This window comes from Prunus persica, chromosome G1, assembly GCF_000346465.2.
Source record: "Prunus persica cultivar Lovell chromosome G1, Prunus_persica_NCBIv2, whole genome shotgun sequence".
Classification (NCBI taxonomy): Eukaryota; Viridiplantae; Streptophyta; class Magnoliopsida; order Rosales; family Rosaceae; genus Prunus; species Prunus persica.
In genome coordinates, this window is record NC_034009.1 from 14,659,558 (window position 1) to 14,685,848 (window position 26,291).

General features: G+C 36.5%; 3 protein-coding genes and 1 long non-coding RNA gene across 5 annotated transcripts; 1 reads left to right on the forward strand and 3 right to left on the reverse strand.

Moving 5' to 3' along the window:
* On the reverse strand, nucleotides 36-1,846 carry LOC109950023. Its single transcript, XR_002272368.1, has 2 exons — nucleotides 1,087-1,846; nucleotides 36-800 (listed from the first exon to the last, which is right to left on the reverse strand). It is a non-coding gene; the product is annotated as an uncharacterized LOC109950023 (long non-coding RNA).
* On the forward strand, nucleotides 11,109-19,176 carry LOC18790343. Of its 2 annotated transcripts, XM_020554602.1 has the most exons (10): nucleotides 11,109-11,822; nucleotides 13,957-14,116; nucleotides 14,788-14,849; nucleotides 16,239-16,398; nucleotides 16,499-16,619; nucleotides 16,783-16,864; nucleotides 16,975-17,078; nucleotides 18,489-18,567; nucleotides 18,698-18,748; nucleotides 18,875-19,176. In XM_020554602.1, exons 1-10 carry the CDS (start codon nucleotides 11,337-11,339, stop codon nucleotides 18,956-18,958), a joined length of 1,389 nt encoding a protein of 462 aa, XP_020410191.1. In that variant the 5' UTR covers nucleotides 11,109-11,336; the 3' UTR covers nucleotides 18,959-19,176. The 2 variants fall into 2 exon arrangements, 1 of the variants encoding a protein (XP_020410191.1); XR_002269645.1 differs by lacking the exons at nucleotides 18,698-18,748; nucleotides 18,875-19,176 and adding an exon at nucleotides 18,249-18,385.
* Nucleotides 20,796-22,125, reverse strand: LOC18788715. Its single transcript, XM_020562513.1, has 2 exons — nucleotides 21,570-22,125; nucleotides 20,796-21,503 (listed from the first exon to the last, which is right to left on the reverse strand). The coding sequence occupies exons 1-2, from the start codon at nucleotides 22,101-22,103 to the stop codon at nucleotides 21,426-21,428; spliced, it is 612 nt and encodes a 203-aa protein (XP_020418102.1). The 5' UTR covers nucleotides 22,104-22,125; the 3' UTR covers nucleotides 20,796-21,425.
* LOC18793731 (putative receptor-like protein kinase At4g00960) lies at nucleotides 22,989-26,291 on the reverse strand. The gene is made up of 7 exons (XM_007221539.2): nucleotides 25,306-26,291; nucleotides 25,079-25,207; nucleotides 24,697-24,824; nucleotides 24,400-24,610; nucleotides 24,070-24,307; nucleotides 23,797-23,947; nucleotides 22,989-23,709 (listed from the first exon to the last, which is right to left on the reverse strand). Exons 1-7 carry the CDS (start codon nucleotides 26,129-26,131, stop codon nucleotides 23,380-23,382), a joined length of 2,013 nt encoding a protein of 670 aa, XP_007221601.2. The 5' UTR covers nucleotides 26,132-26,291; the 3' UTR covers nucleotides 22,989-23,379.

The window sequence follows — 26,291 nt, forward strand, 5'->3', positions numbered from 1 at the left end:
GTGATCCTGCACATTGACACCAAAATTCCATCTTCTTTTTTAGGCTTCCAATCAATGTATCTCTCATCACCATCCAACCACTCAGACCAAGGATCTTCAGAGAATGCAACAACTCCTCGCACCAAATGGTTGAATACATCCCATTCGATCTCCAAACTTAGCTCCTCATCAAAACCATTCCTAAGCTTGGTGTAGTAAATCAAGGTACATGCATCAATATCACTATGAACTAAGAAATAATTCCTGACAATTTCATCCAAAGCTTCTATGTTACCGTTGCAATCTTCAATCCGAACCCCTTTCCAACCAACCAATTCAGTTTTCTCATCTTCAGTTCTTCGATAAATGTCTAACAAAGTCCCATCAAAAGAAGATACTTGATCCACTAAGTGTCGGAAGATGCCCTAAGGAATTTCAGGTTTGACCCTCAAGAAACCGTCTCCATTTAGTTGAAGATAGAGCAGTGTGTACTCCTCAATGGAAGACGTGTCGTATTCTTCCAAATCCCCATTTTCAAATATAACATCTAGAACTTTCTCATGTAATTCGTGTGCATCTTCGCACTCTTCAATCAGCACCACTCCTAGACAATGGGATTCATCATCGGTCGTGATCCTATAGATGTGCAAGGGCATTTGTCCCTCTGTTCCCTCACCTCCCTCCAACCCATCAGCCTCATCATTACCTTCCCCTTCCTCTTCATCCTCAGCTTGAGCTCCATCTTCACCCTCAGCTTCAGCTTCATTCCCACCCACAACTTCATGCACCCTTGTTTCTCCCCACAAAAAAGATGCAGAACCCTATAAAAAGATATGTGAAGTAAGTATTCAATCATTAGGCAGGTGTACCAATGGCATTGCTCATCAAACAAAGATACGATTCGACTAGTAGCTGGCTTTGACAGTCAAGAAAGAGCACTGAATTTAAAAGAACACTGCAAAATAAAATGTAAAATTGGAACTTGTTCATATGCTAAAAAGCATCATATTCTTTTAAAATAAGTTAATATAGACTATAGTGGTATAATACACTGAATTTATACGGTCGAATATTTCTATAAAAGCCAAAAAGAATTATATGATATACCTGATCGGCCTTGGCTTCATGAAGTTGAAGAAGATCGAACAAAGACTACGCCATTGTAGACTTTCAAATTTCAATTAAAGTATAACAGGGCAGATTATTAACAGGTTGACGTCCTCGTCCGTAGAATTCCGAATCATCACCTTCGCCGACGCCGGAGCAGCCTCTGCTTCGTTTGCGTTTGGCTCCTTGAGTAAAGCTAGCATTCAGACATTGATGTCCTTTGATAAAATAGAAAGGGAACCAGAAATCACGAACGAGATAAAAAATGCACAGAGATTCAGAGGGATGGTGATTTGGGTGTGTTGAGAGGGAAGATGGTTCTTTGTTCTTTTTGGCACTCAAGAAATAAAACGTTTCAGTTTCGTTTGTGGTCCAATATTTCTATTTCTTTTATCAGAAAATCTTTAGGAGGTTCTGGAGGTATAGTACTTTGGTCCGGGCTACACCTGTGTAAGCCCAAGCCCAAATCCCATTTTCACTACTTGGGTGGAACACAAATAATAATAAAAACAAAAACAAAAACAAGAACAAACAAACGAAAAAAAAATTCCCTAAAAGGATGACAATGGTGTCTTACGGAACCATGGCAAAGATGAACACCGAGCTCCTGAATTATTATTTGGCAAAAACGTTTTGGTCTCACTAGTTTGTCCGTTTTTCTTACTTCGGTGTATGTAATTTTAATTTTGACAACTCTTCAAACAACTCTTTCTTTTTTATTGGAGCAAATGCTCTATATAATGATAGGCCCGTAAACGTGGCCCATAAATTTGGGAAGCCCAACCTATTTCGTAAACTATGAGAAAATCACTTATTGTTAAAAATTATTGTGAGAGAAAACTATAAGAGAAAACAGCTAATAAGGTGCTTTCATTTTTTTTTTTTTATGCATGGATTTGTTTCGAAGAGGCACTGAGCTTAATGATTAAGCAAGAATCAATACTAACAACACTTTTAATAAAAAGTTTACCAAATGCCAAACTGCTTTCTCTTACAGTTGATTTCTCTCGCAGCAAATCTGACAGTGATTATTTTCACGTCATAGCAATGCCAAACTGGCCCTTAATCTGACTATCAGTAAGAATGGTTTGCGGATTATGAACATCTATAATGGTTGAACATAATAAAATTGCAATTACGACCCAGGAAGTAATAAGTAGCGAAACCTATGGAATCGAGCAATAAGGGGCCTAAAAACAGTTCAATCGATGAGAAAGTAGCTTTTTCGGTGGACTTACGAAAATCTGTTTCATGTAGCTTGGCAAAGAAATTTTGAGGCATGGGTCGTGTAACAGAGGACCTCATTTCAAAAACAAACAAAAAACATCCGTATTTTTTTTTACCACATAAAGAAAATATTTTCTTGTGAATATAGGAAGTATCAACACCTTTTGCATATGTTAAAGGAAATATATGAGGACTAGGATGGCCGAAGATCAAAACCTAAATGTGCCAAGGGTTGATTTTTTTTTTCATTCTCGAAGAAGTGCATATTTTACCCAAGTCTTCTTCTATAATGGTATAGAACAACAGCAATATTGAGAGAGATACACAAATCACTATTTTCACTACGACTCTAGTGGGTTCTCTTAATCAAGTCACGGCCTATGAGTTACCAGCTCATTCTTCAATAGGCAAAAGCAAATCTATTCTACATCCGATAATATTTATAGAAATACAAGTTTTTTATATTATTTTTTTAAAATATATAAAGAGTTGTTTTTAATCTTATAAATCATAATCGTTGACAAAGTAGTTATTAAATTTAATTCAATATAATTGAAACTATTTTTCATAACAATTAATTATCATGAGAGGTAAATTTTTAATTTTATGTTCAAAATATAAGTAAAAAATGTCAAGAAAATGACCCATTTGATGGGGCCACCACATAGACCCGGTACACTGGCCTGCTCATAAGCCCGAAAATAATTGGCCCAAAAATAGGAACTGGACTTAGTTTATCGAAGATAGGGATAGCTCGGCCTGGCCCATTCAACTCTTAGCATATTTCAAAAATTATTTGCAAAATCTCACAATGAAAAATCTAGATTTCACCAAGTAGAGAATGCATAGTAAAAGTTTTAATCTACAAATTTCTCAATGGGTGAAGTAGATTTCTAAAATAGAAGCAGATTTCAAAAGCTATTTGAAAACCTCATTTGAAAACTCTTCGTGCTTCGGCTGTAAATTGCCCTAAGCATGACTATTTCCTAACAAGTTGATACTAATGAGTCTCACGGTTTAAATCTCATCTAATGCAGTTGTTTAACCTTTCTTTTGTCGCATGACTCTTTTCCATTTTTTGAAGTCAACTTTGAGTTTTAAGTGCGTATTCATGCCTTTAACTAGATAAAGGCTCCTTTTGAAATATAAACAACGGTTTTTTTTGAAAAAGTCAGTGGATATTATGCTAATTTGACTTTGGGCCTCAATATATGGGTATTTATTTTATTTTTTTGAACAGCCCAAGTGGGCCTAAAAATTCTACACGCCAGCCAAATTGAAAAATCGGTTTATAACAGAAAATAGAAGAATGGGCATTGTCTCTAGAAAACAGCCCAAGCAACTTTAGAAGCCCATGTTTTTTAAAAAGTGGCAGAGGTTTAAAAACATGAAAATAACAAGTAAGATTGCCATTTAATGGTAACTTAATACTAAGCAGGTCGAAAACCTCTAAAATTGGATTAAACCCAGCTTATGAAAAATTCTCATCACTTGATCTCAACCCCAAAAGCAAGTCAGCAGATCTTTCTTACTAAAGAATATTTTCCCAAAAGAACCCCACATGACTTCCTGACTTTGAAAAGTCAAAATTCTCAACTAAGACAGAGGAAGTGATAGAGAGTTAATGAAGTCAAGTCTTACAAAAACTTCTCCATTTTTCTTTGTTAGGGAAAAGAAGATCAAATCCCCTCTCCATATACACAGAAGCTCTACACCAAAGAAGGTTATATTTCCAAGAGATAAGCAGGCTACATTTTCAAGAGATAAGTAGGGAGCAAGGGAGTTGTTCACCAGGAAAAGCAAACTGACTATCATGGAAGATTGTGTTTTTTACAAGGAACAAATAGAGAACAAGAAGAGTTGATTTTCTTTTAAAAAGCAAGGAAAATACCTCCATGAAAACTAACTGTTGATAGTTCTTCTTTGCCAGAAAAATAAACTTCCCTCTTTTACGGCATTGAAAAAAGAAAAGATCTTTTGAAGGATCTGCTGCCCATTATTAAAGATTAAAAACTCAACTCCAGTATTTCCTATAAAAATGAGATGAGGTGAACAGATCAAAAGACAGCCAAAAAAAAATTCAATCAAGACAAAAACTCTTAAAGTCACAATTGACAAACTCAAAAAGATCAACTGATCTCAAAAGCTTTCCGACCCTAAAGCAACCAAAGCTATTTGATCAACAAGAAACAAATCAGCTAAAATTCAAATCTCTGGTTTCGGTTCAGTTCAGAGAAACAGTTTTACAAAGAGAGATTTCTCTCATTACAAATTTGGTTCAGCACAAAGCTAAATCAAGTAGAGTCCGGATTTTTACAAATATGAAAACCTCAACGAATTTACAGAAAGCCTTGGTCAAGCAGAACATGCACCATATCGCAGCTCCAGCTCAATGACCATCAATGCAGCCACTTTTGCCCTCTTTAGACCAAAGAGATCTCAATTCTGCTCGTTCAACAAGCCTTCCATGGCTCGAAATAAATTGAAGCTCTGCCAAACTCAAACGTTTGTATCGATTTCTAGCTGAAACTCATCAGTTGAAGGTGTTGACAATTCAATCCATCATAGATACATCCAATCCAACCCAGTTTAGAGGTAACTACCCAAGTTGAAATCGAAGTCCAACATTTTGTTTTCTTTTTCGAATTCGCCATTTCGCTTTTTGAGCCATGTAATGGCAGTTCTGCCTAAAAATAGTTTCTCTTCTTTTTATCTATTCTGGCCTGAAGAATTACCAATTTTGTACTATGAAAAATAGTGAAATCCTCACTAGTCTGAGGCAAGAAAAGAACTTACTTGGGAGAAATTCCTCACCCAAATTCACAATTATTTGTTTAAGAATCAGTAACTTGGGGTGCAAGTTATCTATTTTTTAGAAGTCTGCAAGGGTTTCAAACTGCTAGCAATGGCACGCTCACGTACAAAAGAAAGTTGACTTATTGACCACCAATGGTTGTCAAGCCAATGGGGAACTTTACCCTACCATCACAGGATTAAAATCAAAACGGGTGAACATATTCTAAAAAAAAATAGTTATTTACACTAACACCCCCTCAGGTTTTTAATGTTTTCACAAAACCCTTTCATGCCTCAAAAATTACACGAACACCTCCTGAGGTTTCAGTGTGTTTTCACAATACCCCATTACGTTGTTTGTTCGTCCAAAAATGGATAATTTCATTAAAAAAACTTATACAAACACAAAATTAACCTTAATTAATGTATATGCAATCTAATCCCAATGACCAACTTTGTCATTTGGAGAATTTTTTTGATATAAAATCATCAATTTTTGGACAAAAAATCAATGAAAATGGGTTTTGTGAAAACAAACTGAAACATGAGGAGGTGTTCGTTTAAAAACCTCATGGGATTTTGTGAAAAATATAAAAACCTTAGGGGATGTTAGTGTAAATAATTCTAAAGAAAATAAGAGTTATTATACTAGCAATCATTGACCAAAAACAATTAATTATACTAGCAATCGCTCACACCTGATGCTTGGGTAAGAAAAGGAACTGAGTTCATTTCACTTGGAGAGAGAAATTGTGAGAAATAAATTACATTTTCTTTACTAATAAAATCATCTATGTCAAACAAAAATTATTTAAAAAATTATTTTATAGCTCTAGAGTGAAATCCATCCTTCCTTCCATTACTTCGATAACCTACTAGGTTATCTCAATAAATATAAGAGATTAATGTCTTAAAATTGTAAACAAATTAATAATATATATTTTTACAACATATACTATCAAACCATAAATACAGGTAAACAATGGAAGTTTCACCTAACAAGATATTGGCCATTTAACAAAGAACTTGAAGAAATGTTAATCATACATAAGCGGTTCGCACAAAATTATATGAATACAAGGTTGATATATTTTTCACACGGAACGAAACGAAACTATAATCATTTTGGTTAGTCCTATTTAGAAATCATCTACATTAATTTTAGGCTTAATTACACCAATGCCCCTGAAATTTGGTTAAATCTCACTTTGTCCCCCCTCTCAAACTCAAAATGGCCCACTTTCATCCCTTGACCGAGGTTTGGTGACTCACTTTGCCCCTACCATTAACTTCATCCAAAAGTTTGTTAATTTTAATGGCGTGACAAATAGAGCCCACCTCCACATAGATAAAAATATAATTAAATATTCTAATAATTAAAAATAAAAATAAAAAAAATGAAAAACTACATTAAAAAAACAAATTTTTTTAAAAAATGATAACACAGTTCACCACACCCCACTCTCCTCTACGATCACCTCCCCAGCCCATTCAATCACCACCCCACCTCATCCAACCTTTACCTTTATCACCTCCTCCTCTAATTCAATCTCAATCTCTCTCTAGCTTTATTCTCACTGTTTGTACCATATTTGAAAAATGGACTAAATTTGGTTTATTTTTCAAATGAAGTTACATGAGGGCCAGGCCCAGTTTGTTTCTTTCAAAATTAACAAAAATAGGGCTTTTCCATATTTGAGCTTTAAATTGGTGAAATCTCCTTAGAAGCCCATACCTCAAAAAGCCTCAGCTTTAACCCACATTAAAGTTAGGAAAGTAAGTAACCGTTACCAGTTGACCCACGTGACTTTCTGAAGACGGGTTTTCGCCATTAAGAATGACTTGACTGTCGTCTCTCTCAGCAAGAAAGCAGACTAGCTAATTGATGCCAAAATCGAGAGGAACCGTCTTTCGACTGATTTTCTAGCTTCGAAAGGACGACAAATCAAAAGAAAATCCCTTGAAACCAGTGTTTTCATATGAGATATCCTTTCTCCTACATATGGATCGACTCACGAGGACAAATCGGCAGCTGACTTTGGACAACACTCAAGTGTTATCTTCCAGCCTTCACCGTCATCGTTAAAGACTTTTTGCCTATAAATATAGAGGCTCAACATCAGCACTCGAGGACTTTCTCTCCAAAAATCAGACGCAACGTATTGTAAACACTTGAACAAACCTCTGAACATCTTCCAGCCTTTATCTTTTATTGCTCTACCATCTTCATCGTATGATTCTTGTTTAAATAGTCAGTTTAATTTCCTTCTAAACAGCTGAAACCTGTACATATTGGATAATAGAAATTTCTAATCTCTGCAATATTGTAACTTGTTCTTTAAAAAACAGCTAAATGGAGAAATATTTGGCTTTTATTTTAACTTGTTATCATGCTAGAGCTGGATAGAGAAATCTTCAGCTTCTTGAACTTTATTATCTCCGTAATTTACCTTAATTGCCCTTACATTCCAACCATTTATCTTTTTTTTTTGTATCTTACTACTTCTAGTGATTTATTTTCCCTCTTTTTTATATTTGAATCTTTTGTTATAACTATTCATTACAAGACAAGCCCAGAACGAGGGTTATTGGCCCGAATAGGGCTTTATTAGCTTGAAAACAAGGGTTTGTCCGGGCTCGAATCATACCATTAGACCCAAATTAACTAAGCCCTAACCCAATTCGGGGTTATCTGATGCCTGAATTAGGTTTCTGAACCCAATCAAGGGAGCATTGACCTCAACATTGGTTTTTCTGTTTGGCTAGGTACTATTCGCATTTGCTAAGCCATAGACGCATAATTGAAAGAATATTAAAGCCATTTTGATTGAGGCATAGAAAAGAACTCATCCAAGCCAGTACCCCTCTTGGAGAACAATGACTAGATTAGAAGTCCAGAACAAGCGCAAGTCCGTCAACAAAACACTCTACATCACATATACCTGGTTTGTTGGGCTGGTATCATCCCTAATAGTGGCACGCACATGCAACCTGCGATCTGGCCAGAAAAAGCAAGCCATCAGGCCTAGCCCGTGTTCTCCCACATTTCTCAATCTGATCAAACTTTCAATTTTGTCCGAAATTGAACTAGACCTTTTGCGAGCCAGAGGTCCAATCAGGGCATTGGTGTTGACCCAACCTCTTCCTCCCTCTCACTCAGTTGCCAAAAAGAATCTACCGGGAAGAGGAAGGAAAAAGGGACCAAAACTCACAATCTCAAAGAACCCACCAACATATCGACAACAAGCCCAACTCTCTTTGCCTATTCTCTACATGTCATTCTCAACAGTAGTGAAAAAAACTAAATCCCCCAACCCATCTCAATCAACCGTTAGCGAGCCTACACAATGTAGAGAACGAGATTGAGATCCTTTCTAGAGTTCACAACACATGATTATGAATCTAATTGGATTTTGCGCGAATTTGGTAATCAACGATCCATAGAGAGAGAGAGAGAGAGAGAGAGAGAGAGAGAGAATTGAAATTGAAAAACCGTCACTATTTTCAAATTTGGGTAGGCTGGTGTGGCTAGGTTCAATGTTTTGTGTGTGGAAGGGATTGAAAGGAAGATAGGGGAGAGAGAAGAATAGAGGGGGAAAGGGAAATAGGTGGGTTGGGTTGAAGGGGGAGGAGTAGTTGTGGACAAAGACCAAAAGAATTGGGCTCTGTGGGTGATGGTCAGAAGAAATCAGGTGGCATGTGGGGGAGGAGGAGAGATGGGTTTACTTTTTAAATTTTATTTTGTTAAAATGTGGTTTTTTATATTTTTATTTTTAATTATTGGAATATTTAATTATATTTTTATCTATGTGGAGGTGGACTCCACTTACCATGTCATCAAAGTTAGCATACTTTTGGATAGAGTTGACGGCATGGGTCAAAGTGAGTCACTAAACCTCAGTTAAGGGATGAATGAAAGTGGGCCATTTTGAGTTTGAAATGGCAAAGTAGAATTTGACCGAAGTTTCAAGGGGCATTAATTAAGCCTTAATTTTATTATATTTTTTATTGCTTATCATAATTTGTTATTCTATTTATCCTCCCCTCTATTGATATGAATACTTTAATACTAAAACTAAAATCCCTAAGCATTTGTAACTTCTCTCTCTCTCTCTCCATATCTTCAAAGCTAAAAAGGTGAAGTTATTCTCAAAAAGGTTAAAGTTATTTTTGATATAAAATGATATAGAACATTTATTTATTGATTATAAAGGTTAATTATCAAACCAAACCAAATACTAATAGATAGATTTGGTTCAATTTTGTTACTAATTTGAGGTCTATATAGTGGATTTGGATTCTTTGCTATGATTTTTTTTACTTGATTTTCGTTCTTCACATGTCCCCTCATTAAAATTTAATCTAAGGGACTTAAACTGGACATGTCATCCTTAAAATAAAAATCCAATTTATTCCTAACTAAAAATTGGAAAAAAAAACTCTATCTTGACTAACTGCAACTTAACATCTCTAACATGTTTTTTTTTCTTCTTCCTTCTCTACACGTCTCCTCCTCAAAATCCGAATGCTCATCTATCTTTTCTTTCCCCAATTTCCCCTAAACCCTATACTTTCCTAGTTGCAGGGTACAATGCACCTAGCTAGTAGCTAGCTGGGTACACCACATCATGCAATACCAGATATATGCATATATAATGCATCGATGGAGTTGGAAAAGGCCACGCCAATGTGATTGCCACGTATTGAAGGGCAAGGTGGGTTTGCCTTTGCTCACATCACATGCAACAGTGAGATAACGGCCATAATATATGGCTTTCTGAGGTCTAATAAGGGCCATAATCGAGCCAAAACATTTTTAAGGATAATACGTATAATTTAAGTTCTTTAGATTAAATTTTAATGAGGTGATATGTGGAGAGCGAGAGTTAATCAAATCATAACAGAGAAAATCATAATAAAAAAATCATAACAGAGAAAATCATAATAAAAAAAAACCTTGAATCATCGCAATTTAAAATGTAAATTGAATGAACTACCCTCACCCTCAATACATTGTCTAGGGATGCTCAATGAGTAACCCCAGTACTATAATCGGCACTACCACTAAGAGCCTTGCCATCCAGCAGTTGAGCCCAAGGCTGGGGGGGGGGAAATAATTTCGTTCCAGCGGTCAGCCCGCCAGCTCGAAGGCCAGTTCAGTTCGAGGTGAAGCCCACGGACTGTGACGTCAGCGCTGGCGTCATGCTGACGTCAGCCTCGCGCTACAGTAGCCGCCAATGACTAGCTTCCATGTGTCGGCGTCTGGGCTCTCCGATCTGATTTTTTCATTCAATCCAACGGCAGCCAATTTTTCTGCAATAAAAAAATGAAAAAAAATCGTAAAAACTTTATAAAAAAAACCAAAAAAATTACTGAAATTTTTTTTTTCTCTATACCTTATTTTCATTCTCAACATTTAAGTAAATGTTTTTGTCGTTTTACTTTCATTTATTTTTATATTACTCAATTTACTTAAGCTTACAATGTAAATAAGGAAGTACCCCCCATTTGGATTCAAATAAAAATACTAGAAAATTAAATTCCTACCAAATCAAAATATGAAAAATCGGTTTTAGTGCAAAATACGATTTAGGCTAAAAATGATGGCTCATTAAGTCAATATATACTTCATATTAAAATCCCATAAAATCAAGTTTTCTTATTTGATGTGTAAGGAATAAAAGCCGCCAAAAATTATCTTGAGAAAATATTATTCCGAAAAACTATTTTTCATACTTAGCCAATATTGCACCTCCACTAAAAAAATTATGAGTCCCCGTGTCTATAAATTCCAACCAATACTCTTCACTTTTAACACCAAATCCTCATACTTTTTTTTTCTATAAATACCAACCAATACAACTAATAAAATAAAATCTTATCCGATATGAATAGTATTGACATGTAGGAACCCAAAAATCTTATCCGAAAATATTATCCAAATTAATTATTGAAGTAAAAAAAAAGTTGTGAAAAAACAAAAAAATGAATAGTAATTGCCCTTAGCCATGGCAATGGGTGGAAACACAAAATACTATTTGCAAGGGCAACCACTATTCACGTGAATAGTGGCTGTCCTAGCTCCCCCCTTGCCATGACTAAGGGTAAATGGGTAGAGTTTTTCTAACACCCAATGATACGTATTGACATGTTTTTTTTATAAAAAAAGAAAAAAGAAAAAAGAAAAAAAAGAAAACAAGAAAATGATATTTGGCTTCTAGGCAGGAATGGGCACAGAGATTTTATGTGGGCTACGAGAAGACACTTGGAACGTTCAAAGAGTCGAAAAGCTTTTCCCCACCAAAAATGAAACGTTATCCAATCAATCATTCATACCTCATACCTGGTTCGAAAAACCCAATCCAAATTGCAAAACCCACAATCTGAATCTCGCTTTTGCCGTCACCAAATCACTGAGTTTGGTCTCCATTGTCGTCCAAAACAAAGAAATGCCACTATACAGTGCTACTCTGGCACTGGGTTCAGTCTCGCAGCTCTTTATTACCGGCGATGCCATTGCCTCCTCTAAGAACCATAATTCTTGTTCAGTATCTTGCGTCTTCAACCACATCAACTTCTCAAAGCTCTCTCACAAGTCTCTTTGCAAGAAAAGATCGTCAGTTTTTGCTGCGAGCAGAGTATCCAATACTGACAATTCCGGCCTTGTGCACGACACGTCTACCTCTACAGACGAGGACCTTCAAGAGGCTCGGGTGTGTTCTGTTTTCCCTTTTCTTCTTATTTATTGGTTTGACTGGTAGTATCTGTTTTGGATTTGTATTCGGTGTCGTTTCTTTTTTTGCTGCACCTTTGGCCAATGACCATGTTTTCTTTGGGGTTTTTGATTTTGTGTAGCATGAACAATGTATTGGCTTTGAATTTGCAGAACCCCATTTGCCTCTTGGAAAGAATGAAGCAACCAATAAGAAATGAATTATCTTTAAGAATCTGCCGCACCTCATTTCTTGTTGATATTATTATTATATTTAATCATTTTAGTACAAGTTTATCAGAGCGCGACATAAGCTATTACTGGTAATGACATACAAATAATTCATTAATATGAAAAGGAGACATTTAGGAATAAGGATGCTTGGAAGCAATAAGAGGTAAATCTGATGCTTTGTTTGACATCCTTACATTGGACCAAAAGTTGTAACTAGAGCATTCCTGTTTCATTGAATGTTAGCAAACCCTTATTTTTTGGCTTTAAAATGGGACCGTCCAACGCATAATAAACATAAGTACTTTAATAGGAAACATACTGTATTCTAACCGTTGGATGAACATAATGACAAAGGTTCAGAGTACAAGTATTATATTTCGTATTACCGTTTAGGTTTTCATCTGATGACTTAGAGCATGATATTTTCTTTTTTCATATTGAAGTACTTAACACTAATACACCTAAATACTATCCTATTCTAAAAAAGGGTTACTTAGTTTTGGCTTTAGAACTAATGCAGTTTCTAATTATTAAGGATATATCCTAATACATACAGACCTTGTTGTTGTTTGTTAAGTTTATTGGTTATCAAACATGTCAAATGAAAAAAGAAGATGATTCTATCATTTACTCTTCAAGCTTAATTGCTAGTTATTTGAAAATGTACAATATAAATGAATATGTTTTATGTGTTAATATAATTGAAGACATTGAAAATACCAAAGACTTGATCGAGTAAGTGGTAATGCTCGCGTGAACTCATAGTGATGACTATTCTCATCCATTTTTATTTGCTATCCTATAGGCGAACTATAGAACTTTGGGATGCAGTTATAATTGTTTAGAATCAAACAGAACATATTGAATTTGCATGATAATAAGAGTCAGCTGAGATGGTAGTTGATACTTTTGGACACACAGAGGCACGCATTGGGTCAAATTTGAGGTATTTTCCTTAAATTCTTCCCTATAATCTCGTAACTGACCTACGGTTCTAATAATCTACAAACCTTTTTGGCTCTTTGGGAGGTATTAGTGGTTGGTTTCCTACATGTTGGAAACATTGTACTGCTTTTACCAGAAGTTTTTGCTTTGTTCATATTTAAGATAGAAGAGAATGATAAAGAAAGAAAACTATCCCCCAAATATATACCAGTTCAAAAGTATATGTGCTTTTCTGGAAGAATTATGTAAAATTTAGGAGGAACACTTTTTCCAGATAGTTTGCATGGTTCTCAAGCAGAATGGTACTCCATCTCTATAGGGTCGGGTGAGTAAATTAAATAGTACAGGGGAAGGCAGAAAGACACATTGCACTGTATTGCGAATTTTGATACTAAACCAAGGGGTCAGACCCAAGATTTTAGAACTTCCAATTTGACATGTCGCCTCACGTGTGGCCACTGGCCAGGCTAAGCCAAAGACGCTGGTTTTAATTATACTGGGTGAATGGAGGAGCACATTTGGCCAAATTGTGTCTGACACATTAAGGGTATTTTGCTATGAGACCATGTTAAAGATTATCCAACTCAAATTGACAATGAGTTGTGACACCTGAGGTTTTACAAATAGGGATACAGGGCTTAGAATACACAATGTGGGACTTTATATTCTCAAGACTAGGTATCATAGAACAACATGAAGCGTTGATTCCTCAGATATTAATTGCACCATTGTTATTGTAAGTATGGCCAGTATATGAATTTGTTTGAATTACCAGAATTCTTAATGCCACGTGGAAGTTTTCATATTAGAGCTAAGCACAGAAGAAACTTCCGAAGCTAGCACATGATATAGAAAAAGTTTTCAACAGTTAGTTGATTTCTCTTGTTATGTCTGTTTTTGGAGTTAAATTCTCCATACACTTTATGAGCTAATACTTAATTACTGCAAAGAAGTAGATATCTGCTGATTGGAAGGTAGCAAAGGCTTATAGTGACAGTGGATTAATCTATGAGGGGATGATTGAAGGATATAATGGCGGAGGTTTGCTGGTTCGGTTTCATTCTCTAGTGGGTTTTCTTCCATTTCCACAGTTGAGCCCATCACATTTTTGCAAAGGTATTGATTTCCTTACTTTAGTTGCTCTTCATGTTCTGTTCTTGTTTTGAGACACTTTTTGATTAATTAATTTTTCTCGATATCATGTTGTTGATAATATATCCATCGAGACGCATGGTTTGAAATGTGGATGGGTTTGAGAATATTTTTTGCTTTCACTTTGGGGCAAGTTTGGCCAAAGTAATTGTCAGGACGAGTAATGTCTCTCACTCAATGTAGTTGTTCTATGTGTCATGACATAGGAAGTCAACCTTTGTATATGTGTCCTTTCTGATTTCTTTTATAGTATTTCTGCCCCTAAGGGTATGGAGCCACCGTCGAGTATAGTGTAGCGTGTCAAGTGGAAAAGGCTTACAGGAGTCACCACGCCCTGTCCTACATCCAGCTCAACAACCATGGCATAGGAATTAAACCTAGATAAGATTTTTCTTGAAGTTTCCTTCAAAGCTCCTCTGTTTTGTATATTATTCAAAATTTGAACTCTTTCTTAGAAAAGAAATTGCAAGCGCGCAGTGTGCCTTGACATTGCCTTTCTTACTTTCAGTCACTATTATTAGGGGTACCATTCCTGCATCACTCATAAGAAATGAGTTTTGTGTTGCCGACTTTGTTTACTAAGAAGTGTACTTGCAATTTATATTCTGTTATATTTATGATTCCATTTCATGCAGAACGGGGAAAAAGCCTCCAAGACATTGCAAAAGGTTTACCTGGTTCACTTATATCTGTGAAGGTAATGAATTTAATTACAGAAATTTATTTATCATTAATTTGTTAAATAATCCCTTCACTCCAAATTGTTGGCTGCTTTTAGAAAAACCAACTTTTTAAAAAGGGGGTCATTTATTGTATTGTCTATTCTGTTTGATTTATTTCCTTTTCTTCTTCTAACTGATATTCTGTGTTTGAGGTTTTATTTATTTCCTTTCACAAATAATCCCCTCAAAACTCCCTTGCATAGTCAAAACCACTTGAAGCATCATTTTGAAGAAAGCAAAAAAACCCATGGACCCAACTGTTATTACACCCGACTATTATTGCACCCGGTATTAGTAGTTTATAGGTGAGAGATAATTTTTTTTTTTTCTACAGTTTGATTCTTGAAGTGTTTCTCTCTAAATTGTCAAGGAGGCTACATTAATTAACTAATGTTTACAGTGGTTAGTTCAGTCACAACCATGCTGACAGTGGAGAGAAGGACAGGTGTGAGATCCATAGATTTAGGGTTTTTGACATTGCAAATTTGGTTGCAACGTCCTTGGAAAATGGAAAAGATAAGAAAAGTGACAAGAAACAAGAAACATAATTTCCATGAAAATAGGCCCTTGCAATGCTTAATTGAAGATTTGAATGAAATAGAAAACTGGGTGAATGAGAGTGGTGACTAGGTTGAGGCACATATCATTTTACTTTACAACTAACATGCTGATTGGGCCATTATTGCTTTGATAGGTCAACCGAAAATGCTTGTCCAAAAATCATGTCATTTGGGTCAATCTGTTTGTGACCTTATCGGCCAGGCCAAAAAGAACGTGCCAACTTCATGTTTGGCTTACTCATTAAAAACTGTGTAGCATGTAATACCCCTAGGAATATCTGCTTGCAATCTTGACCTTCTAGGTACAGTATAATATTTTTAAAGGAATTTGTATGCTGCACATAAACATTTTTTCTAAGTGCATAAAACATGGTGAAATTAATGCAAAATATTAGAAGGCGGACTAGATAAAAGCCGTCGAGAGTCTTAGAAGAGGGAGATGAAACTGATACTATATGAATGCAAAACTGATGTTGTTAGCATTGTTACTTACTGGCGTCAGTAGGTTCCACTTTTTTATGGTTAGAGAAATATTTGACATCTGTGTCGGATCTAGATATTCTAACACCAAGTTGAACACTGGGTTTTGTAGTTGGTTTTTTCCCTTTTTGAAAGACCAGGGGAGGAGGATATGAGATTTCATTTTTAAGTTTCATTCTATTTCATTGGCTGTAGATACAAATATATCGTTGTTACAAGTATTTGAGAGTGCATCTCAATATACAGATTTTCTATTTTCCTGGCTGGAATGCACCAAAGAGTTGTTTTTAATGTACAAATCATCTCAGTCTCTTGATATTTTAGGTAATCCAAGTAGACGAAGAGCACAAGAAACTGATATTCTCAGAAAAGGAAGCTGTCTGGTCGAAGTTTTCTGAGCAAATTAATGTTGGGGATATTTTTGAAGCTAGGGTGGGTTCTATAGAGGATTATGGTGCATTTGTTCACCTACGATTTCCTGATGGTATTTTTCTTTCAGTTATATAACCTACTCTACACTTTATTTCAAATAGGGAAGAAAAAAAGAAAAAGGAAATCCTAATTGGCATCAAACTCTGAAACAGGTCTTTATCATCTGACCGGACTAGTACATGTCTCAGAGGTTTCATGGGATTTAGTTCAGGATGTACGAGACATTTTAAATGAGGGTGATGATGTAAGGGTCAAAATTATTAATATCGATAGGTGAGTTATATTGTATGATTGTACTTTTAGTTATTACACACACACACACAAACACATGAAAAATTACCTTAAATAAAGCCATGTTTCTGAACTGTTTGATCTGATATGGACAGTTGAGAATTAAGATGAATGTGATTAGTTTTCATATTAAAAATCCATGCAGAGTAAAGTCAAGAATTACACTTTCCATTAAACAGTTGGAGGAAGATCCACTTCTAGAAACATTGGACAAAGTAATACCACAGGTTTGTAACATGCTAAACTCTCTGATTTATCACTTGTAGTCATGTTCATAGTTCTCAACTGGTAATTTGAATTGCTTACGTATTTGTTTGATGATTTTGACCATTCACAGGATGGCTCTGTAGGTCCTGATTCTTTGAGCACTGATAATAGCAGCAATATAGAACCTCTTCCAGGCCTTGAAGCGATATTTGAAGAGCTAGTACGGGAAGATGGGTAGGTTTTCACATTTCTTGATTTATGAAGAACTATGTCTGAAAATTTTAACGACTCCAATTGAAAAACAAAAAATCTGTATGAATATTTAGAATTTGGAAAATTTCCAAGATGGTCAAGTTTGGAGTGTGGGCCAATATGCTATAATAGTTGCTGCATGATATTTTATTTATTCTAGGAGACATTAAATCTGATATATCTTTTAAACCTGGTTGCAATTTCTAGACTTGTGTATATTGGGTTGTTTGTTATAGTATGTAAAATATCTTTATACAGCTAGAGCAGATGTCTTCTATTTAATGACACAAAAGAAACTTACTGCCTAGGAATTAGCTGAGATGACTTGGTAATAACATTTGTTTCCTGATGCTACCTTTCAATTCAAAATGAAGGAATGATTGTTTTATTTAAGTGGGAAATATGCCAGTAAAACTGTAAAATTCGTGTCAAGAAAACATTTATCTCATCAGAAACTGCTGAAAGTTAAAAACTTGAATTGGTCAAGACTTTTAAATATTTGTATTACTAACTGGTACTCTGCTGTTGCTCACAGATAGATTAATGTTGTGTGCATGTTAACAATAATTAAGAAGTGTCAATAAAGAAATAAATTATTAAATACCAATCTCCATTCAAGACTCATGCATGCAATTTGGGTCAAAATCAACTCCTTTGGTGACAGCACTTGCGGTTATGGATGGAATTGAGGCCACAAGAATGACTATTTTGGCAACAAAGTAGTCCAGGCCCCTTTTGCTTCACATTAGATAAAAGTTAAATCATGAATCATGATAATTGTCGAATATATTATTCAAAATTCGCCCTTTTAAACATGAAAATCTCTCTAGCATTGGTTTGTGACCATGTATGTTTTCATAGACTGATTGGTAAGCTTTTGCAGTTCAGACTATTAATCTGTTGGGAATAGTGTTTGTTTTTCACTTGATATACATTATTGGCCCAACAACTTCCTGTGTGTTTCTCTGTCTCCATTTCTTCGGATCCAACATGTAGGATGGGGATGGGAGAGTGTAGCATGATATACATTATTTGCCCATTTCATAACTTATATTGTGATCCGTTCGTTGTATAACTAATTGTAATATATGAGGTCATAATATTATTAGTTATAACAACAGTATTCCTAACATGGTCAATATTTACTTCCAGAATGGAAGAAGCATATCTAAATGAGGAAGGCCATGAGAGAGGTTACTAGGATTGTAAACAAAGTACAATGTCCATGGGAGTCTGAATGGTTTTCTGCAGTCTCAACTTATTCTTATTATTGGTTAATATTTTTTTAGGTGTGTATAAATGTGATCTCTGGCTTCAAAGTCATAGGAAGTCTTTGGTTTTTAAGAAAACTGATGTCCGATGCTTGCTGCTTTGTATGATTTCATGTTCCAGCATAGATGATGTAAGAATCAATCGCCAGGGGTTTGAGAAAAGAGTGGTTTCCCAGGACCTGCAGCTTTGGCTTTCAAATGTGAGTGATTTTTTTTTTTTATTTGGTCAAAGGCTTTCAGATATGAGTTCCTTAAAGTACAGTGAATCAATCCAAGTGTAACTCCATTTTCTTAGTTTAAAATCTTCATATTTCTTTTCTTTTTAAACAGTCACCGGCCGTTAACCAGAAGTTTACTCTTCTTGCTCGAGCAGGAAGGCAGGTGCGTTTTCTCCTCTCTCTCTCTCTCTCTCTCTCTCTCTCTCTCTCTCTCTCTCTCAACACATGTAGAACATATACAAATGCTCATGCATATGTACAAACGTAGCTTATACGATCTGTGATTCAGGTCCAGGAAATACAACTGACAACAACACTTGATCAGGAAGGTATCAAAAAAGCACTACAGCGAGTATTGGAGCGTGTGCCATAGATGAATCATGTTACATTCCACAGTTACATTAAAGGAGTTTTTCTGTATAGACATTATTTTTGTCAAATTCCAATATCAGCTGTATAAAAAAAAAAAAAATTATTAAAAAAGGTTAATATGTCAACTAGATAACTTGTTAACACGAATTTTCTTCTGTTAGAAATGAATTGGTTTTCAGTTTTCAGTGCAATTGAAACTGAGTTTGTAGTTTTGGTTACCAAAGCAAATACACTACCAATTTACACTAGTAACAGGAAAAACTCGTGACTAAATAATGTTTCTATTTTCTTTTGTTTCTTAATGAGACTAAATGATGGAAGCATCTGTGGAAGCTTAAAGTTCCACAAAAAATGCAACATTTCCTCTGGTGTCTAGCCCACTGGGTTGGATTGAAACTGCTTGCTTTCGTTGTATGGGTCAGATTGAAACTGCGATTCATGCTCTTCACGACTGCACGGTAAGTTCTTCTGTTTCGCGCTTACTAGTTGGGCTCCACTTCTTGCTACTTTATCCTATCATGATGCTGCAATCTGGTTGTTGGCTGTATGGGATACCCTCCCTAGGTCACAACACTCTTTGTTTACCATTACTCTTTGGTTCTTATGGAATGCCCAAAATGCAGCTTTGTTTGGTTCTCCTATCTTGCCCCCAGAACTAATAGTTTTGACTTGCTCCCCTCCTACTTGACCCGCTTTGTTCCCTGTATAGCTAACGAAGTGGCGGATCGTCTTGTGCGCTTCAGTCTTGGTCAAGAGGACTTAACTTTTTAGTTTTCTCACCCACCTCTTTGGCTACATGATTGTCTAATTGAGGACTCTCCTGATTATACTGATGTTTGACTCTCTTGTAGTCTCAGCGTGTGTGGTACTCTTTCTTATTCTGGGGTTTTGTTCCATTGGATTAACGAGACCACTCAATACATACTTTATCTCTGTAATGTTCTGATTATCTAATGAAATCCAACATCTTCTCAGAAAATGAGACTAATGATGTGTTTCCTATTATTTCATTATAGAAAGAGGAAAAAAGCCTGGAAGGCGAGAGTTTTTCTGCTGGCATGAAGGCCGTCCAAGGAACCGGCAACAGCCAGTAGCCAGTCACAGTTGGTGTAAGCTATTATATAGACCGAAATGGAAAGGAACGACAATATAAAAGAATCAAAATAAAGGGAAACGAGAACGGGGATGGATCAAAGTGTAGTTAAATGCTTGAGGCAAACCAATTTCGATCCAAAATAATTGATCAAAAGTTCTTTTGTTAATATAAAAGCCAAATGGACTCCAACATGCCTCAACTTTTTAGTAAGGTAAATTTATCTTCGTGAATAAGTGGAACCAACTTTTTACTAAAATAAGCAAGAAATTTGTTAACACTAGCCCTCATCAAGATGGACCATTTTAAGTATGATAGCTCTAGTGATGATTCAATTTGTTACTCATGTGCTACCCCTGAAAGTGAACATGGTCATGAGACATATAGCCAACAAATTGATGGTTATACCCCATCTATGTATGTTTCAAGCTCTACCCATCATCAAGATCATGAGCATGCTGCATGAATCTAGAGACATCATCTCCCCGAAGATCTGAATCCTATTTCGACTGAAAGTTGTGTTTGAAGATGGCAAGAGAGCTAGTGGTGACTTCATTTTCAAGTAGCATATAAATAATTCAATCATGTTAGCTGCTTTTAACCTCCTCAACAAGAAAAATCCAATCCGCCTAAGCTTTGCATGCAGAAAGGATAAATTAGAGCTCAACCTCAACGCTTGAGTATAGCTTGGGGAGCAGTGGGAACACGCAAACCGAATATTCAAATTAAAGAACTCATACCAGAATGTTTGAGAAGATATACTTCATTGACAAAAGCAGATTATAAAAGGTTTTGATTACAAGAAGTTCGAGCAGACAACAAAATGTTACAAAAACACTCATTACAAAATTTTGAGCAAGTGAAAGCTTCTGAACTACATTTCCAAGCTAAGGCAAAGTGGGCACTACTGTAGAAAAAAACCACTCAAGAAGGAAGCTGCTCAATCTTTTTCTTCTTTCATGTCCATCCAACTCAGGTCCAGACCAGGATGGTGTTCCTGTATCACTGCCCTGCAATCATCATACCCACTGGCAAACTGTTCGAACATCAAGTTGCGGAAATCTTTAGACTGCTTGAAGGCCTCTATAGTAGCAGCAGCCTCCTTAGATGTTACCACAGCAGTAAACTTAGAGACGGTGGATTTCTCCTCCTCTAGGGCGGCCTTGGTTACTTGAAGTTCTTCTGAAAGTGCTTTCCTCGACTCCTCAACTTGAGCCAGAAGGGAGTCTGCTTGAACCCTCTCCTCGACCGCTCGTTTTTTCTCCTGCTCAGCCTTTATTTTCTCCAATTCCGTTCGAGCCTTTTCTTCACGACCCTGAATTGTCTCAAATTCAAAAAGCTTTTCCAACTGACCAACACGTTCTCGGAGAGTATTTCACACAGTAATGAGCCTATTCATCTCATCAAACACTTCGTCCAAACGATTTTTTGCCAAGTGCTGACAGTAAACCGCCTGAAAAGAAACACATTAGTGAAGGAAGATTGTATGCGGGCGAAGGAGTCTGTTGTAGCTGCTTACATTAAAGGTTAAGGAGACAGATTTTTGCCAGAGCTGATTTAGTTTTAGTTGGTTTACTTCTTCAGCATCCTCTGGAGAGATGGATCTCTTACAGGATCCGAAGAGGGGGACTAGATACTTAGGCTCATCACCCTTTTCCTGGGAGACCCTCATATAATCGGAGGTCCCCTCAGTTTTAGTAGGCTTTGTGTGTGAAGGGGAGCTCTTTTGGCACTTATGGTCCTCAGTTTTGATATGCTTTGAGTACAGAGGGGAGCCCTTTTGGCACTCAGGATCTTTTCCCTTTGTAGGTGCTTCCTCTGCTTCCTGAGCTGGTGATTCAACCTTAAAAGGTTCCGGGGCAGGCTCCAGATGGGCAATTGTTATTGCGGGAGTAGGTGTAGTTGAGGCAGTGGTTGGACCAGGTGAAGACGAGCTCAGACCACAGTTAAACCTCCTGAAAGCAAATGATTTTGTTCGTTTCTTCAGTGGGTTGGTCTGAGCTCGGGCCATCTTTCTAGTATAAACTCCTTGATTACCAACCGGAGCAGACATTTCTCAACGAATGAAAAAGATCAGTAACAGAAAAAATGGTCATTGATGTCAAAGACTTGCTTCAAAGACAAGATGTGAGAACCCACAGTTGAAAATCTTGGGAGAACTTGATTTCCCTGTAGCTGTTGTGTTGGCTGCTTTGAACGTGCAAGGCGATGCTTCTGCTGAGCTAAACAGCAAAAAGTGGCAGGTAAGGGTTAGAAAACAATAAGGGAACCACATCCATAACCTAAAATTAAAAAAGGGTCTCAAATTTGTAGGTTTGCAGGTTTGCTAAAGGAAAGACATCCTACTGACCAGAAGCAAATCACACTTACAAACCATCAATTTTTGGATGTAGCCGCATCAGGTACAGAACTTGAAACTAAAAAACAAAATTCTTTACTGATACTGTCCATCCATACCACTTAAAGACCAATTAAAGCGCAGTGGATTGGATCAACTATCCTGATGGAAGGGCTCAGAAATTAGAAAAAAAATTGAGGGGCAAACAGGGAATGAAGTCAGAAAGAAAAATACTGTGTCATGAATTTTGTTGAATACATACGAAAACTAGATATGATGGACTCCAAATGAAAGACAGCCGCAAGCAAAGAGAAATATTTATCTCACAAATTGAATCTGAATTTGAAAAGAAAAAAAAAAGAAAGTTTAAAAACCAGATAGAGATGAGAAGGGGCACTTATATATGCTCTAGATGATGGAGCACTCCAATAACTGTCAATTACAAATTTTTTTTTGAAATTTGGCTAGACAGGATCAGAGATTGAGAGGCCTACCAAACCACAGATCAGATCCTTTACGCTGGAATTATACCAAAAAGAGCAGATATAATGAGATATAGACAGTAGAATCTATATCCCGAAAAGAAGGAATCGTAAGGCGAGAGTTCAAGGAGAATAGTTTCAAACCATTGTAAAATGTAAGCAATTACAACTTTTCTACTAAACCTATTAAAAGGAAAGGCATCAACTGTCCTGGAAGACATCTATAAAAAGGCCATTGAGAAGCCTCAACCATGAATGCATACTCTTCGCCTTAAGCACCAATTGGTGTTTCACCATTTGACAATATTTCATCATTTCCAATATAAAGACAAGTGACAAGTGACACTTCTTGTCAAAGAAGTGGCTGTACGTTTTAGACTGCTGATTAGACAGCGGAAATTCAAAGGTTCCCTGAAGCAAGAAGACACCAACTAAACTTTAGTGCTGACATAGTAAATAAACCAAAATTTAAAGTCTAAATTTGTTACAGAATGGTTGGTACTCGACCATTAGTGAGGATATGCTTCAGTTATATTTGAAGGGTCATTTCCTGTGACATAGACAGAGAGGCTTTTGGATTGGTCTGACTCAGTCATTGCAGATATGTCTGATCCAGTGTTGTGATGCATATAGAATGCAGGTTTTGAGGGTACTGGAAGTGCGATAGACTGGCTGTTAAGCATGGATACAACTGAAGCCACTGTTGGCCTGTCCACCACATTCTGTTGCACACACAGTAAACCAATGTGGATGCATCTCATCGTTTCGATTTGTGAACTTGTCGTCAACACAGGATCTATGATGTTTGGAATTGTATCCTCCCTCCAATTTCTCCAGGCCTATAAAAGTACATCAATATATTCAAAAAGAAATTTTACCAAGGCAAAACAGAGAAAATATAATGACTTTAATGTATTCATACTCACATAAGTTAACAGGTCCTCTTCATTCTCGCCATATCGGAAACTACCAATCTTTTTACCGCTTACAATTTCAAGAACTAACACCCCGAAACTGAAGACATCCGTTTTGACAGAAAAGCGACCATGAATTACGTACTCAGGAGCCATATATCCACTGCATGGATTATATTCCATCTATTAGACATGCAAGTGTTTTTTTGTTTTTCAATGAAGCTTTCTGTTGTAAGGAAAGCACAATTTGAAAGTGTAAGTTAGCCATATTATCACAGTACTCACTAGGTTCCCCTAACTGTCTTTGTAACTCCTTGAGTTTGATCAATAGCAAACAATCTCGCCATTCCAAAATCAGCAATTTTAGGGGTCATATCTTCATCTAACAAAATATTGCTGGCTTTGAGATCGCGATGAATAATTCGAACCCGAGAATCTTCATGGAGGTAAAGAATCCCTCGAGCAATGCCTTCTATGATCTTGTAACGTGTTTCCCAATCCAAATGCTCGTGATTGTTTGGGTCTAAATACAATTTCATTAAATGAAATATGAACTTTTTTAATCTTTAAGAAATTACTATAAATTATATGAAAATTGAGGCAGAGAAAATATACCAAAAATGAAGTGATCAAGACTTGTGTTAGGCACGTATTCGTAAATGAGAAGCCTTTCGTCTGTTTTCAAGCAAAATCCTAGGAGCCTTACTAAATTCCGGTGTTGAAGCTGAGCAAGTAACACGACCTCGTTCTTAAATTCACTATCACCTTGTTCAGAATTTTTGGAGAGCCTTTTCACGGCTATAGGTTGCCCATTTAATAGTCTACCCTGAATGTTTAAAACAGAAAAAATAAGGAAAATATGCTTAGATTAATATTTTTTTTTTCTTCTTGTGTAAGTGATTGTTTTGTTACCTTGTAAACGGCTCCAAATCCACCTCCTCCAAGCTTATTTGCATCAGAGAAGTCATCTGTTGCAGTTCTTATAGTTTCAAAATCATATTGCAACGATTCCACCAGACTCACGTCTTCCGAATTCTCATCTGAAAAGGAACAACTTAGATTGTTAACCTCTATATTTAGAAGTAGTGCATTTAACTAATTTTGCAATATTTGAATCATGTCTTAAACGGTGATGAGCGTAAATGCACAACTCATTTACAAGAGGGCTTGACACCTATTTATAAGTATAGGCTGCCGCCATTGTCCAAGTCCATCGACTTGGCTTTCTTCTCATAGCCACTAGTTTACAATATAATAGTATTACCTTATTACAATTAAACAGAGTTGAAATTACCTTCGTCAAGTTTTACCCTTCGTTTCGTTAGTCTTAAGAAAATGCATATGCTGCTGAGAATAGTGACAAAAGCAACCAAAACCACAACGATGGTGATGACAATTTTTTTTATGTTACTCTTCTTCTTTTCTGAAAATCACATGGATTCCTTTATTAACAACCAAAACCATACCACCCAATTGTAAGACATCGATCGAATTTAAGATATGCAGGGCAACCATACGTACCTTCTTTGAGTGCTGGTGCTGCCGGAACTGGAGCTGGAATATCTACTAACTTATCGGCTATAGACCTAAAGAAAAGATGAACCTCATACCTTAAATTGCAGCTGGGTTTAAGAACTCTTCCTCCTTGCTTTCCATCGCAACAGGTTTGAATTTCTGTGACGGACTGTTTAAGGCAACTGCTGCAATTTTGCTTGTCTATGTCTGGAGTGCACTGAGCAAGTGCGTATATTGTTTCACCTCCAGGGACAGTTGCATGCCCTGCTGCAAATTTTTTAAGAGAATTCCCTGACGCAGCTGTGTCACTTAAAATATCCAACAAGGGGGTAAGCACCAGCTCAAACTGTTGAGGGTTTTTAGCGAAGTGTGGGCTAGGCACATGCTTAAGAGGGTCCGTTTGTTCAATACCAAATATCAAGTTGTATGAGTATCTCACCATACAAGGCTGTGCCCATATGATTGCTTCCTTTTGAGTTGAACAATTTTGCAAGAGAATATCAGTAGACTTGTTGAGACAAGCCTGACAAGAGTCCTGTGAGAGATCTCCTCTGCATAATGCAATTGCATTGATCTTGTTGGAGTCTTGTCCCCTGGATGAACTGTAAAACCCGGAATTGTTTTGGGTGCTGGAGGAGAAGGAAGAGAGGAGGCTGTTGAGGTTCTCTTGGTACTTGTCACCTGCTGTGTAGGTGCCAGTATCAAAGCATTTCCAGCAGTAATCAGCTGTAAATGTGCATATTCCATCATCTTGGGATATGGTGGGAGCAACAAGGTTTAAGATAATAATAGCAAGATTAATGAAGAAAAGCACTGATCTTGAGGAACCCATTTTTCTTGCTCAACTCACATCAAGTAACAACTACTTTGTCTTAAAGGAATAACAAGATGGTTTCTTGACTTGAAAATATGCAAGGTCTAGATGGTTTCCTGACTTTTCTTCTGACATTAGCCAGATCACACGTTTTCTTCACTCTTTATCATTGCACACG